The sequence below is a fragment of the Pteropus alecto genome, unplaced genomic scaffold (assembly GCF_000325575.1).
Source record: "Pteropus alecto unplaced genomic scaffold, ASM32557v1 scaffold66, whole genome shotgun sequence".
Classification (NCBI taxonomy): domain Eukaryota; kingdom Metazoa; phylum Chordata; class Mammalia; order Chiroptera; family Pteropodidae; genus Pteropus; species Pteropus alecto.
The window spans coordinates 167,250-182,493 of record NW_006438869.1 but is presented as its reverse complement, the minus strand read 5'-3'; the positions used below and the strand labels follow the sequence as shown (position 1 = coordinate 182,493).

The 15,244-nt window shown below is 48.2% G+C and overlaps 1 protein-coding gene across 1 annotated transcript in view; it reads left to right on the top strand.

Moving 5' to 3' along the window:
- SEMA5A (semaphorin 5A) overlaps nt 1–15,244 on the top strand; it is a 411,791-nt gene that overhangs the window by 321,408 nt on the left and 75,139 nt on the right. The window contains 1 exon segment of the mRNA XM_006915860.3: nt 5,370–5,577. Within this exon segment, the coding sequence (XP_006915922.1) occupies nt 5,370–5,577 (208 nt within the window).

Sequence of the window (15,244 nt, the reverse complement as noted above, 5' to 3'; positions counted from 1 at the left end):
GTTGCTTGTGGCGTGAGCTCTCTGGGGGAACTTTGTCCTGTTCAAGGTACACTCCAGTCGTTGGATACGTATTGCATCAATACTTCTTCCGTCCCCAGCAGTCACTTCAGAAATTAAATTTATTACTCTTCCACGGGACAGTGTTCCAACACTACCCAGGAAAGCCATTTTATTTACCGCCTTTTCCTGGTGGCTCAGAACGTCGAGGCGGAACTGAGCACCTCTGTTAGCCAGCGACCCGGTTTACCGCTGCGTCTTCAATCTGCCAGCAGATTGGCTGCCGGTCTTCCATGACTTCTTTAGTCGCCGTCAAAAGTCAGCGATGGGAATTGTTTGGATCCATACTCTGATGGTCTGTGCCCGGGAAGGATCTCAGATCATCGACGCGTGTGTCAGTGAAGCCCTTTACTTGTGCCAGGTCTGGTCCGGTGACAGCTCCTTGCACGGTCCTTGTTTCTTGGGGTAGCTGTCCCTTTCTCTTATTCCCAGAAATGCCACCTCCTAAGTGTACGTACACATTCTGCTCATGCACAGAGTCGTGTCGACATGCCTCACCCTTTACACGGACAGCATGAGGGAGCGAGGTGTCGATCACTGTGTCTGTCTGCGTTGCTGTCACACGTGGAGAAGGAACGTGGTCCTGGCGACCAGGGGAACCCTTCACTCTAAAGCAGATGCCACCTGTGCATGTCCTCCAGATGGGCAGCAGGTGGCAGCTCCAATGGACCAGAGTGTCGACTTCTTTCTTGCTACCTCCCAATTGATTGAGTTTTATGACTTCTAGAAGAGTTCATGAAATAAAAAGAGAATGCAAATAATCTTCAGTAAAACTACCTCTCGTAGGTATCACGGAGCTTCCCTCACAGTAACTTTTAAGTTAATGTTTACTTTGGAGTTCGTCTTGCAATCTTTTATCTTGTGCGTTAGCACCGAAGTGAAAACTTATTTCATGTCCGACTCCCTAACAGGAGTTTGAAAGTACAGCTTACAGGAAATATTTATCAGTTCTTCTACTCTCTGAAACTCAACTTTCTCATCTATAAATTGGGGATACTCATGCCCACCTTAGTTACACCTTCACTAGCTGGCCGAGATGATCAAATGAACTGTGGATATAATACGGTTGCAAGATTTGGGCAAATAAAAATACAGATGGCCGCTTAAGTTTCAATTTTAGATAAACCATGAATAATATTGAGTAGGACATACTAGCACTTAAAACTTATTCATGGTTTAGCCTAAAATTCAAATTTAAGTGGGCAGCTTCTATTTAATGTGGCGACCCCTTAGGATATAAACGTGCTTCCTGTTCTGCTGAACTGAGGCAAATATAAGTTACTCAGTCCAATATTTAATGATATGTTCATGCAATAACAACTATTCCTGTCCTTCAAATAAAAACCATGCTGTTAGCGTTGATCAATCTTAAAAATCTCGCAGTAGCTCTGCGTCTCTCAGAGTATCTACAGTGTTTATTTTGAGAGATAAACTACAAATAGATGATTCTCAGATTTGTGTGCATAGCATCTTTAGTAGTTGAAATTTTCACTAAAAGCAAATAGTGTGAGTTCGTACTAAAGTCGTCAGTCCCCTGCACTGAGCTGTCGCCAAGGCGCTGTCACTGGGTGCCATCATCTCCAATTCTCTCTTTCCTCCATCACCCTCTCCTCTCTCCTCGGGGACGTGAGCCGTGATTGACAGGAAGTGCCAATTTTCTCTTTGATTTCTGACCTCAGAATTTTAAAGACCGAATGAAAAGGTTTTCCATATTCTGGCATCTATTTTTTTTTTTTTCCTGCAACTTCTTTTGATCATGGAACGTCAGGTGTGTGAAAGGTATACCTGGTTTTAGTTTTCTATGGCAGATTTTCAGAGTCGTATGAGCGAGGTAGACATGTACTCACGGGTCTCTTTTATGATCCGAGCCCGGCTTTTCTGCCACTGGGAGGAACAGATGACTGCCACATCCTTGTTCCATGGCAAAGGCGTTTCAACTTTATGTTGTGGAACTAGGGGAGAGCATTAGACCGGAGCGCAATGGCGCACGGGAGATCTGGGTCACCACCTACCTGTCACGTTGCTGGCTGGTGGGGATTCTGAGTGTCCTCGCCAAAGAGTGCTGATTAAATCTCTACTCTAACAGAGTGGCGTCATGTCAGTGCTGTGTGATTCAGAAACATCACCCCTTCAACCCATCCCTTCTGTGAAAAGCAGGATTACTCAGGCTTTCTTTTTTTGTTGTTTAATTTAGTCCGAGGAGAATTACATTCTTTGGGATTCCTTGGTTATTTTGTATTTCAAAAGGTATCTGTAGTTAAATTATGCAACATGAGCCGTGTTAACTAATGCTACGGAGGTAATCATATTGCAACATGTAATGTATCAAATTAACACATTGGACACCTCAGACTGGCACAATATCACATGTCAATTATAACTCAATTTTAAAAATGTGCTGTATAATCATGCTACTTAGTCATTCATAAAATAATTGAGCACCTACTATGTGCGGGTAACCAGGCCAGGCCCCTGAGATGGGAAAAAACAAGATCCCACCCCTGCTCAAGGAGACTTACCCTGGAGGAAGATGAATCAATGAAAGAGCGCCCTGTCCTGGGTGTTTGGCCTCTGGGAGGACACAGCTGCCTGGGACTGTGCAGAGGGCACGGAGAAGCCCGCTGGCTGCCTGAGCAAGGACACAAGGACCGCAGGAATCAGAGGAAGGTGGCTGGGAGGCCCCTTCAGGCAGAGGACCTGCCTGTGCAGAGACCAGGGCCATCTTGGGAGCACAGAGAGGGAGAGCAGAGGTTAAGAGGTCCCAGGCCAAGCTCAGCCATAGATGACGTGGTACCAGCTTAGAGAGTAGAGTGAGTGTTCCAGAGACATCCAGGTGAGAAAGGTGTTCTACACTGGGTAACAGTACATGGGCACGGAGCGAGAGCGAGGCGCAGGCTGAGGAAGGAAAGTCTTCAAGGAGACAGAAGGAGGTCCCTACAAGGTTGTTGGCCGGGTGCCAAGGGGATGGGAGCTTCAGGAGGCTGCCCCTCTGGTCAGATGCTTCTGAGGGTGAAGGAGAGCCTGCTGAGGCGTAGTGGTGACCAGCACGCAAATCCACACGGAGCTGCGTCCCCTGCGATGCTAAGCCCTGCAGCCTTGTTGGGCCCCGGCCAGCCGGAATATCGGGGGCAGGGGTGCAGAAGATGTGCTGGGAAGTTTTGATCAGTGATTTTTTTTTTTAATCAAATTATTAAAGGTCTTTCAAAATCTGGGCTTTTTACTTGCAATTGCTTAAGAATTTGAAACCCATGTGAACTATTATTTGGACAGGTTTCTCAGAGTAATAACAGTCCGTCCAAAAATAAATAATAAACAGCAAGGAGTCTTTGTTAAGCTTTTGAATAGGATTTAATTCTGTAACCCGTGTTTCCCATAAAATAGTGTAATAATAGACACAAGATGACGACTCGCCAGCTTCGCCGCAGCCCCACCCCTACCCCTGCTTCACTATAAAATGTTGTTTTGCCCCAAGGGTCTCTGACTTAAGCTGTCGCGGGAGCCTTGCTGCCCACCGGGTCATGGTGGTTCCCCTTCTATCCTGTGGTTCGGACAGTGTCTCTTACCATCATGATGTCCCAAAGGGAGGCCAAGAGTCCTGTGCCTGTCACTGCTCTACAGGAAGCCTGTCACCTCCATCTGGTGCTGAGGACCTCCTCTCGGGGTATCATGGCCGAGACATTTGTGCTAAAGTCACCTTCCCTGAAACTTCCATCTCGTCTCCGTCACTGCCTTGTGTTTACTGATGCTTTGCACGATGCTGGGCAGGAAAACCCCCCAAATCACGAAGCTGAATTTCCCACAAGCTGGGAACTGTGATCTCTAAGTCAAAATTAAGTTGACTTACACAGTAAAGACATGCAAATTTTCTTGCACCCTTAAGTCTATGAAATGTGCCTTTGTGAAAATGTCTGCTGCCCCGATCCGTAGGCTGCCCTCCCCCTTATGCTCACAAACGCACAGACAGGGACTACGTTTTAATCGTTGCACCGCCAGCATAAATCTGTTTATACTTGAACTTTCTCAAAAGTACCATTTTTTAACCAGCTAGCTTAAACGAAAATTAAGCAATGGTTTGCTAACACTGCATACATTTTGCACAGTAAGTTCATAATCTTACTTGTCCACGGGAGGTGTTTCAGATATACATTTTTTACTAAATTGAGGATAATAGATGTCTGCATATGTAGCTTCTCCTTAAACGTAAACGTCTTCAGTTTCTAAGGACTTTCACAGAAACGGAAAACTGGCAAGTAGTTTCTATCCAATCTTCAGAGGTTAACGATTGAGAGGAAGCCTGGAAACCAAAGGTTCATGGTTGGCTTCCGGTTTTAGAGCGCTTCTTAGCCTTGTTTCCTGTGTTTACAGAATAAGAGCTGCGATGCTGGAAGCTCAGGACCGCGATGGGTTTTGTTCAGTCAGTGCCTGCGGGATGGTCTGAGGAACCGCCGAGGCTCTGGGAGGTGCTTCTGGAAGGTGTGGCTTCGTGCGCTGGATTTTCAGCCTGGCAGCGGGCTCACCACAGCACACCAGGGACACCTGGGCACGTGTCAAGTCTTCGTCCCTCTGTGGTGTTGACCGTGCCGTGCTTCTCACAGCCCGTCTGGGAAGTCTGCGTGGGTCAGGGGACATGCGTGCTCGGGCAGTGCTTCTAGCCAAGCTTATAAACGAGAGAGCAGAAATGCAGTGAGCAGAAATCCTCGAGGTCTGGGGAAGGACCGGGCCAGAAATAGATATTTAATAGCACAAGAAAGAAGAATTTGGGGAGTTGAGACCAAGAAAAGCATCCCAAAGCGAAACATCGGAGAGAAAGAGCGAGAAGGGGAGAAGGGAGACAGAGAAGGCGCCCTTCCCGGCGAGAAGGGACAGGTGCAGGCTTTGCGGCCCTCCACGTCTGCATCCGCCCAGGGCCTGGGGTCCGCCCTGCGGGGGTGGCTCAGTCAGCCCCTCTGCTGACTCTGGGTATCCGAGGTCGTCCTCTGTGAACGCCTCTCATGTGATGTTCCCCATGGGATGGTGCAAAGCTGGCTCTTTGAGCCACGGCTGGCTCTGCTGTGCTCTGCTCTGGAGACGTGCCTCAGGACGAGGCAGGTGGGAGCTGAGCGGTTCTCTGCTGAGAGCTGTGATGATGACCGGCAGCTGGGCCCACGTCCAGCGCGGCTGACTGATGAGGCCCGGGGTCGGGCCCAGGCGTCAGCATTTTTCAAAGCTCCTCGGATGACTGTCTCTGCAGCCAGGCTGGAGAGCCGTGGCCGCTCGCCCGGCCAGGGACTGTGACACCCTCGGGCCTTATTTCTGTCCCGTTGCCTTTGCAGATTACGGCACCATTAAGAAAGTACGGGCGCCCCTGACCGAGACGTCAGGCAGCTGTTTGCTGGAAGAGATCGAGCTGTTCCCCCGGAGGCAGCGGGAGCCCATCCGAAGCCTGCTCATCCTGCACAGCCAGAGCGCCCTGTTCGTGGGCCTGCGGGAGCACGTGGCCAAGATCCCGCTGAAGAGGTGCCCATTCCACCGCACACGCAGGTAGGGCAGCCCCCGGGTCGTCCTGTGCGCCGGGGCCCCTGACAGATGCGCCACCAGGAGGGCCCAGGAGCTGGAGGTCGTTCAATGCCGGGTGGCTGGATGGCAGCCGACCTTAGCATCCTGTCCTTGCGAACCTGCATCCCGGAGACCGAGGTCTGATGCAGACTGGTGTAGTGTGATGAGAACAGCCCACTGGTACCTGGAGAGGAGGGCCACGTCGGAACACCTGTAGGTGGCTGTCGGACACAGTGAACTAGTCAGTGCGTTGTAGCACTCAGGAGCAATGCTGAGAGTTGGTTCCTGCATTAACCTGGCGAAATATTTTTATTCATTTGTGTGATGGGCGTGTGTGCATGTGTGTGTGTTTCACATATTGTCGCGCGCTCTCGCTCTCTCTCTCTCTCTCTCAATCTCCCCCTATATATATATATATAAAAAATGATATGAAGTGTGAGTCCTCTTGCCCCAGAGCTAATCCCCCCAGAAGGAGCGAGGGGGCGCCCCCTTTCTAGGCCAGGCCTCATAGTGCTGTCCAGGGTCACACTGACCATCTGGGAGGAGGGACAGGAAAGGGAAGTCCTGCAGGCACAGGGGACCCAAGTGCCACCACACCCTCCTCACCACCTCGACCAGTCTGCCCATCGCCGTGGGGCGTCCAGCTGTTGACCAAGCACTTGACCGCCACTTGGAGCCAGGGTATGGCATACATGCCGCTGCCCCCGGGGAGGGCACGGTCTCGAATGTTTTTAGGGATCGGTGTTCCTGTTAATCCCTCTCCTCAAAGCAGCGAGTTTGATGTCAAAATGGGCGCTTGGCCACATCGCTCCCGAACACCGTACACAGGTCACCCCCTTTCTCAGGCAAGGCACCCAAAGGCGCCAGCGCTGGGCTCAGGGACGGGGGGTCGCCTTGCACACCTGCTCGTGCCATTTCTTAACCCGGAAACTAAAGCAGTTTGAACCTCGCTCTCTCATCCAACACATGCAAATCGCTGTAGGATCAGACGGGATGGCATGTACACTGTAAAATTAGAGAACTTTGTAAAGTGGGTGTCCTTATGTAGAAGGAAGGTCCTAACGTAGAAGGAAGGTTTTGTGAATAGTAAAAATTATGACAGTATCGCCTTCTGGGCGATTCTAGAAAACGATGCCTCCTTTGGTATCAGAGTGTTGAGAAGTAGCATCAGGGACCTGCCAGCCAGTGAAACGGTTTGTGCATATTAACGTCAAATAGTGATATTTATTAACAACTGTCTTTCATACGGCACCTTGCCCCTGACTTTAACCAATGGCTGCTTAAAATTTGTTTGGATTTGTGTCCTGTGCAGGACTGACTTACCTTAGGGCGGGAATTAACCTGCCCAGTTGCTGATGGCCCAGTGAGTGACAGGGAAGGTGGAGGTCTTGCCAAGAGGCATGTCGCAAGGTGGAGTACAGTTAGAAGAGCCGCGGTCTCGCATCTCCATCCCCGTGAGCTCCGAGTTCGGTGACTTCTTTAGGGGCGTGACACGGGCTGACATGCAGGAAGACACAGGTCTGCGCTCTATGTCGGGGGATCTGGAGCCAGAATGGGAGTGTGTGGGTTGCAAAGCATGGGGCCTTCTGTCACTGAACCCGGGTGACAGCTCAGCGCCCTGCAGGCTTGGAAGCTAAGTTCTGCCTGGTATCGGGGAAGCCAGGGATCGTCATGCCCCCTCTCACTTCCTCTGCAGCTGTACTCCACGCCCGGCCGTGAATCCTCAGGAGCCCGCTTTCACCAGGCACGGGGCCAGGGAGGAGCCCACAGTCCCCTTTCTGTCAAGGAGAATAAGGCCACTTGTCTGTTCTCACCCGGCCCCGGGGGGAGGAGATTTTGTGGTGACATGCAGAGCTGAATCTCCCTGCTGTTTACTTGTCCCCACGCTCAGGGGAAGCAGTGAGAGATTGTAACTTCGCTGTAAGCTGATAGGCGGTGGCCTCCGTGTGCCCACCCTCGGCGTGGGCGAGTACTGGTTGACCCTTCAATACTCCAGCTGAGAAAAGAAATTCTAAAGATTTTACCTTAAGAGTTTCCCTGGATTTTTTCTGTTTCTCTGCCATCTTCCTCCTGTAGAAAGACAGGAAACCTCCGTAGTTTAAATTAACTAGAGAGAAAATCCGTTGTAGGAAACGAGTATCTACAGATCAAATCTTTTTTTTTTTATGAATTCTGGGGGAAACGTGTTTTGTTTTTTTCTTTGACAAAAACAATTTTAATTTGTTAAAAGTTTGCCTAAAGAAGTACATTAAATAGGAACAGGATAGCAACTAAGAAGTAGATACTACTTATAGGTAGCATATAGGTAATTTTATTTGTTACTAGTAAATCGATTTTAGAAATAATTTTTTAAATAAATTTATTTATTTATTTTAATTGGTTTTGAAGCGCTCAAGAGGAGAAACTGAGATTGATTGAAACTAAGTTATCCGTCTCCTTCCAGATCATTTGTGCATTGTTCATTTTCTGGAGTGTCTGCTTTTCAAAGGCCATGCACGGTTTGATATCTATTAAACTGTCTATAAATGGTAACAGTTGCTCGAATTCCACAGGTTTTTTTCTAGATTCTACCACCACTTCATCATTGAATCACCTTAACCACATACTACGAAAGGAAAGTTGCGTATCGTCTCCATTTTTCAAACGAGGAAACGATGGCTTAGATTTTCGGTGTTGTGCCCAAGGTGACGGTCACATAGTGCGAGGGACATGACCCCCAGTTCAGAGCTGGGACATTCTGCCCCCAAGGCCCAGGCTGTATCTGTGGTTTTCTGGGCTGGCCCTGGTACAACGAGGACATCGCATTCACGGTACAGTGGGGATGTCACTCAGTGGTTAGATTTCAGCAGGGACGAGCTGCTGGATGTCACTTTGCGTACTGTGACTTACTGAGAACCTGAGCTCGTTCGTACTAGGACAGGCTGAACTCAGGTCTCCTGATGACCAGTCGAGGCTTCTTCCCATCAGCTTCGTCTTTATTGTGCATCTGGCAGACCCGGAGGAGGATGATACCCTCTGGTTGCTCTCGGACGTGTCTCCTCCGTCCTCCGGTGGCTCCAGAGGTGACCCTGGAGTGTCGGGGGAGGCAGGAAGCTCACATGCCTGCCCCGGCCATGGTGCCCTCGCTCCGTCACTGGAACAAACAGCATAGCGTTTATAATTTTGCGTAGCTGTTTTCCCCAGAAAGTTCTTTTGAGAGAACAACTTTTATTAAAAAATATATTTGAGTCAAGTTCGACCTCAAAAAAATAAGTAAAAATAATGTTTTAATTTTAGCATTTTTTGCAAAAGCATTTAATAAATAGCCTGGAGGAATTACATAAATAATACAGCTCATGAGGATGAGGATGGTGGTTACCCCTGGGCCGTGGAGTGTGAGAGGGACTTCCCCTTCTCCCTGTCCCGCTGGACTCTAGAGCAGCGGTCCCCAGCCTTTCTGGCACCGGGGACCGGGGCTCCTGCAAGAATCTAACGTCTAATGATCTGAGGTGGAGCCGAGGCGGTGACGCTGGCGCTGGGGAGCGGCTGCAAATACAGATGAAGCTTCGCTCGCTGGCCCCGCCGTTCACCTCCTGCGGCCTGGTTCCCAACAGGCCTCCGTCTGCAGCCCAGGGTCTGAGGATTCCTGCTCTAGGACGTATTGACACATAAAGCGAATGGACATTTACTGAATTTCAAGGGCACCAGGGATCAGGACAGACCTGGATATGGGTGCAGCATGTGACAGTGGATGGTAGATGAGCTGGAGGCACCCTGTGGGCCGCTCAGAGACCCCTGGGGCACTGTCGGGTTCCGCATAGCAGTGTAGGGTCTTTGCAGTGGGAAGAAGTCTTCCCAGGGAGGCACAGGGTGGAGCAGCCAGGGGCGGCCACTGCTGCTTTCCTGCTGGTGCAAATACCAGTGTAAACTCACACCCTTCTTCTGGCAGGAAAACAGACCCTGGCAGAGAGCCGACCGTGTGCCGCTGTCCCTGCTCCGAGGAGGAGGGGATGGCCACAGGGCCTGGGCTGTCACAACCATGTCTGAAAGCCAGGCCAATACTCCGGACCCTCTCCACCAGGGGGATGCTGCAGACCTCCAATCGGTCTGACTACCACAGCTCCTGGAACCCAAGAAATGGGAAGCTTGCGGGGTGATGATGGGGGGCACTTCTAATGCACAGTTCGTCATTTTAAGGCTTGGGCATTAATTAGCTCAGTGGGTTGGCAAACTTCCTCCGTAAAGAACCAGACAGAAACTATGCAGGCTGCATAGGCTGTACGGCTTCTGTGTGACTGCACAGCTCTGTCCCTGGACCCTGGAACCAGCCACAGGGCATAGTGCATGGGCGGGCTGTGTGTCGGTACGGCCGATCCTCAGGCCAAGGAACACAGCCCACTTTTACATCAGACAGTTTATATCTTTCATAGACAAAAAAGCCGGAGCAGAAAAGGCGTCGGCTGCTCCTGTCCTGTGTCCCTTTTCCCACAGGATGACACCTAGACAAAAGGGGCCAGATGACGATGTAACATAAGGACCAGGGCACCACGTTGCTGTGGAGCCACTTGGTGCTGCAGCTTAGGGTGTTAGAGCCTGCCACTGTCCCCTGGTGGGGACGGGGTGGGCCGCGAGCCTCATTCTCCATCGGAATTGGAAGCGATGAGAACTCTGATGACAGCCTCCCCGGAAGACAGGGAGATGGGGTGAAAATGGCCTTGGCCAGCTCCTCATCCCGGAGGGTCACAGGGCCTTCTGCCAAGCTTAGGTCAGCCGTGACTGAGCCTTGCCCTATGTGGGCACATGAAAGTCGCCAGGGTGCCAGGATAGAACATCCCCCTGTGCTGTACTTCAGCTAAACTCTAGGTGGCGGGCTGTCACTCGCTGTCATCACATATGCCTTTCGAATGAGTGTGTGTGCCTTCAGGCGTTAGAGATACTGAGTTATACAATCAGGTGCTCAATTAGAGACATTATTCTTAAATTACCCAAATTAACCCTGTGCCCTGATATTTTCTGAATAACGTGATGTTTTCTACTCTTCTGACACTTAACTCACATATTCATTTATTTTTTTTTTTTTACTTGGCACCCACCATAGTTATGAGATCAGTAAACCTATCAGGCTATAGAGTGAACTCTTTATAGGTGACGGGTAGATCCGAATCAGACAGTCTCCAAAAAATCATCAGCCACAGAGGAGAAAGGAGAATTCTGAGGGCCGCGTGCTCGCAGGCTTCACTCAGCCCCAGGCGCCTCGCGCCCACGGCCGGCATTGTCTGTGCTCCAGGTTCTCCGCAGCCTCGAGCGTGGGGCCCGGCCCTGACCAGCTCAGTGAATATTTATGAATTAATAAACAGACACCCTGCCTCTTCCCTCTCCGCTATTTTACTTTATAACCTAAAACAAAACAAAACAAAACAAAAAAACTCCTTAATTCTTGTGATACAGTAAAATTCCCCTTACAAAAAAATGCAGTGAGATACAACATTAGCCAAAGAATTGATAACCTTTGGGACTTAAAAACAAAATAAAACAAAACAAAACAAAAAAACACCTTAATTCTGGTGATACAGTAAAATTTCCCTTACAAAAAAATGCAATGAGATACAACATTAGCCAAAGAATCGATAACCTTTGGGACTTAGGTGTCTGTTCTGTTTTGTTTTTGCTCCATTATAAAAACTAATCGGGGAGAGAACAGCCGAGACTTGGAAGAATCCTGAGACATGCCTTTTAAATTTTGCTTTGCAGAAATGGAGGGAAAAATGAATCTGTTAAGACAAAGACGTGGGCTGGGTTCGTGAATGGTATCGAGTCAGCCTTCATTCCGTTAGCCTGGGAGAGCGTCATTCAGTTAAAGATATCCACACCTCATTAAGAAAATTAGTATGGAAATTAGGACATTTCTTGCTTGAGAGGGCAAAGTTTTAAAAGGTGGAGTTAATTGGCTGGCACTTTTATTAATTAAATGTTCTCTAAGGACAGCCTCTGACTGACGGGAGAAACACACAACTTCTAGAGAGAAATGGCTGGATCCCCACGACGTGCATTCGATTACGAATCATATAAACAGTCGGAAGGACATTTTGACAAGTACCCAGCTTACAAACTAAATATTCTCCCTTCAAAATGAATTTAATATTTTCCAAATCTCGGTGTCTTGGGTTTTTGTTTGCGTTGGCTTTGGAGGAGCCTCTAAAGACTGAATTTGATTCATTCCTAATATATTTATTGAACTTAATATGTGCCGAGCACCCAGCCAGGCCCCAAGTGGAAGATGACGGATGAGGCGGCTCTGACCCTGTCTTCATGGGCTCAAAATCTAATGAGAAATTCTGGCATAAATAAAATCCCCGAATATCTATAGCGTACTTGTGCCAAAGGGCCTTGGAGTTGCCTGAGACTTTATCCCAAAATCGATTTATCATTACAGTCTGATCCCAAACTACAGTAGGACCTAATCTCTGAGCCTGACATCCAATTACCTTTTAAGTTATATCTGAATCACAAGCAGTGTTCCAGTCTTAAATTTCCAATAGTAAGGGACTTACTCACCAAGGTATCATATACTTATTCGAGAGATGATTCACTCAGCGGGTTATTCTGAAGCCATCGGATGACGACTATGAAGACATCTGTGTGACGTGATAGAATTTGAAAAAAGGAGACGTGTATGTCATCATCACAACTGTTTAAAAAAAATAAAATTGGCAAAAGACAAAGTTCTTTTACCAACATGTTAATTACGACTTTGAAGAGCACATTGTAAGACGGGCCCAGGTGGGCTTGGGCTGGAACACGAGGTCTTCCGGCAAAGTCACAGGTTAGCAAGCCCGGGGCCTGGCCAGGTTGGAAAAGGACCAGGCAGAATGTGTAGATGTTAGATCATGAACATGCATGAACTTGACCGGTAAATTAAGAAACATAAGTCATGTTACTGTAATAATCGGGGGGGAATTTAGGTGTTGTGGGGCCTGAAGCTTACACCACATGGAGGGTTCTCACTGAGGAAGAGGATATCAGGTTATAAATACAGAACGGCGAGGGCCAATCACAGGGCCTTACAGGGCCTCGTGAAGTAAAGAGGTAAAAACTCGAGAAGCAAAGCTTCCTTGGCTTCATGGTGAATCCACCTTCGGTGATGCTATAAACATATATTTTGATTTGGGTAGACAATAAACGCAGAGAAAATATCTGAGCACCATCTAGTAGAGGTGACGCCTAAGGCTGCCCTGCCTTCTGCAATGCCCACTCCCTCCCGCTGCCTGCAAGGTTTGAGTCCATTTTTTTCTTTCCTTCTTCGGTGAAATACTTTGACGTGATTATATTACTGTTACAATGTGGAGAATTTTTTCTAAGAACAAGAAGTTGAACTAAAAACAGTCCCTAAGGGGACGGTCATCACTGAGTCCCTGATCACTCTGTGGAACACACGACTTCAGATTTTTCCTGTCCCATGTGGAAGACAAAACCAAATACAAAAAACAAAAGAAGAGATTAGAAGAAATCGAACTGCTCTTCTACACGCGTCCTGCCTTCTTTGCCCAGAGGTGCTTCACCCTGCCCCTGGACCACACCGAACGCAAACAGACCTGTCAAGAATTTGCTGTTCTGCCTTCGAGCGGCTCCGCATTCTCTGCGAGGTGCAGAGCCCATCGGGCCAGTTTCTGCTCTGCACTTAATCATTTAATTGGCTCTCATCTGTCTGGGCGAGCGAATTTTCAGGTACTTTGTGAGATTCCGTCATGACCGCATTCTGTGTGTGTAGCTGACTGATGTCAGATGTCCCGTCCAACTGGCAGGAGAATCTGTCAGCGGCCATTCGGCAGTCCCCTGTCTCTGGTGAGCAGGTGTCACTCTATCCATGCAAGAGGAGCTGAGATCAGGTGCTGATGGAGGCTGGGCAGGGCCAGGCGTGAGATCCAAGTGCTCACCTTTGCTGCCGCCACCAGGTTGGGGAGGGCACCAGAGAATCCACACTCAATGTAGACGCAACACTTGCCCTAACGGTTCTGCTCAGGTGGGTGTGTGCGCTTCGCCCATGATGAGCATCTCTTGGCCTCAGCCTTATCTACTCAGTCTCGGGCAAACTGTTATGTTGGGTGAATTATAAGGAGTCAGAATAATATACTCTTTTTCTCTGGACTTACTGTCCTCTGAGGTTTTATATAAAAACTAAGACATATGTCTTGACAACTTGTGCCTTGCTCAGATGTAACTGTCGACCCTTCAAACTCTCCTGTGACTTCTGATTCTGCCCATTAAACCCTCTTTCAGGGAAGGGCTTCCCTCGAAGAAGCACGAGATGGACAAAGAAGTGATCACATCTCCATTTCTATTCTTGATTGGCCAGGGAGGAGAGGCGGCTGGGAGCGTGGGCTGTGGAGGTACCTCTGCTTACCTCTGTTTTACACAGAGAGAACGTGGATACCGAAAGAGTGAGCTTTTCTCTGAGCGAGGTGACGAGTGATTCCTTTCTTTCCCTGTTGCCACATGGACTCAGCTTTTTCTGGTCCTCACTGCTGGCTCCTGTTGGGCCACGGGTGCTCCCTGTGTCCCCTTTGCCCTGGTTTTGGACCCTGTACAACACTGGCCACAGCAGAGGCTGCCTTCCTTAGAGAGCTTCGTCCTGGGGTCAGAGTTGATCTTTCCAGAAAGATTTTGTGTCTGTTCTAGAGAAAAGTTCAGGATAATGGAGGCCCACGGGAAGGCCAAGATTAACAGTTCCAGTTTCTGTGCATGATGAGCAAGTGAAACGGGACTGTCTGTATCATGTCGGAAACAATAAATTGCTTATTGCAATTAGTAGATTCCAGAAACACTTTTGTTTTGCTTGTTTCAAATGCCCTCTACCCTTTTCACTATTTGTTTTGACTATTAATTTTCCCGAAATGCATCACTTGTAAAATTTATTTTATTTGTTTGTTTATATTAAATTTATTGGGGTGACATTGGTTAATAAAATTATAAAGACTTCAAACGTATAATTCAATGATGAGTCATCTGTATATTGCATTGAGTGCTCACCACCCAGAGTCAAATCTCCTCCTGTCACCATCCTATTTTGTCCCCCTTACCCTTCATCTACCCCCTTCCCCACTTCCCTCTGGTAACCAGTAAACTGTTGTCTGTGACTATGAGTTTTTGTTTGTCTTGTTCATTCAATGCTTTCAGCTTTATGTGCCACTTATGAGTGAAATCATATGGTTCTCAACTTTTTCTCTGACTTATTTCACTTAGCATGATAATCTCAAGATCTATCCATGTCGTCACACATAGCATTATTTTATCTCTTCTTATGGAATAACATGCTATTGGATATATGTCCTCATCTTCTGTGTCCAGTCCTCTATCAAAGGACTCTTCAGTCATTTCCATGTCTTGGCCACTGTGACTAATGCTGCAATGAGCACAGAGGTGCATATATCTTTACAGATAAATGTTTTCAAATTTTGGGGGTAGATACCTAGGAAAGGGATTGCTGGGTCATACGGTAATTCTATTCTGAATTTTTTGAGGAATATACATACTGTTTTCCATGGCAGCTGAACCAATTCACATTCCCAGCAGCAGTGTATGAGGGTTCCTTTTTCCCACAACCTCTCCAACACTTACTACTTGTCCCGTTGATGACAGCCATTCTAACACGTGTGAGGTGGTATCTCATCGTGGT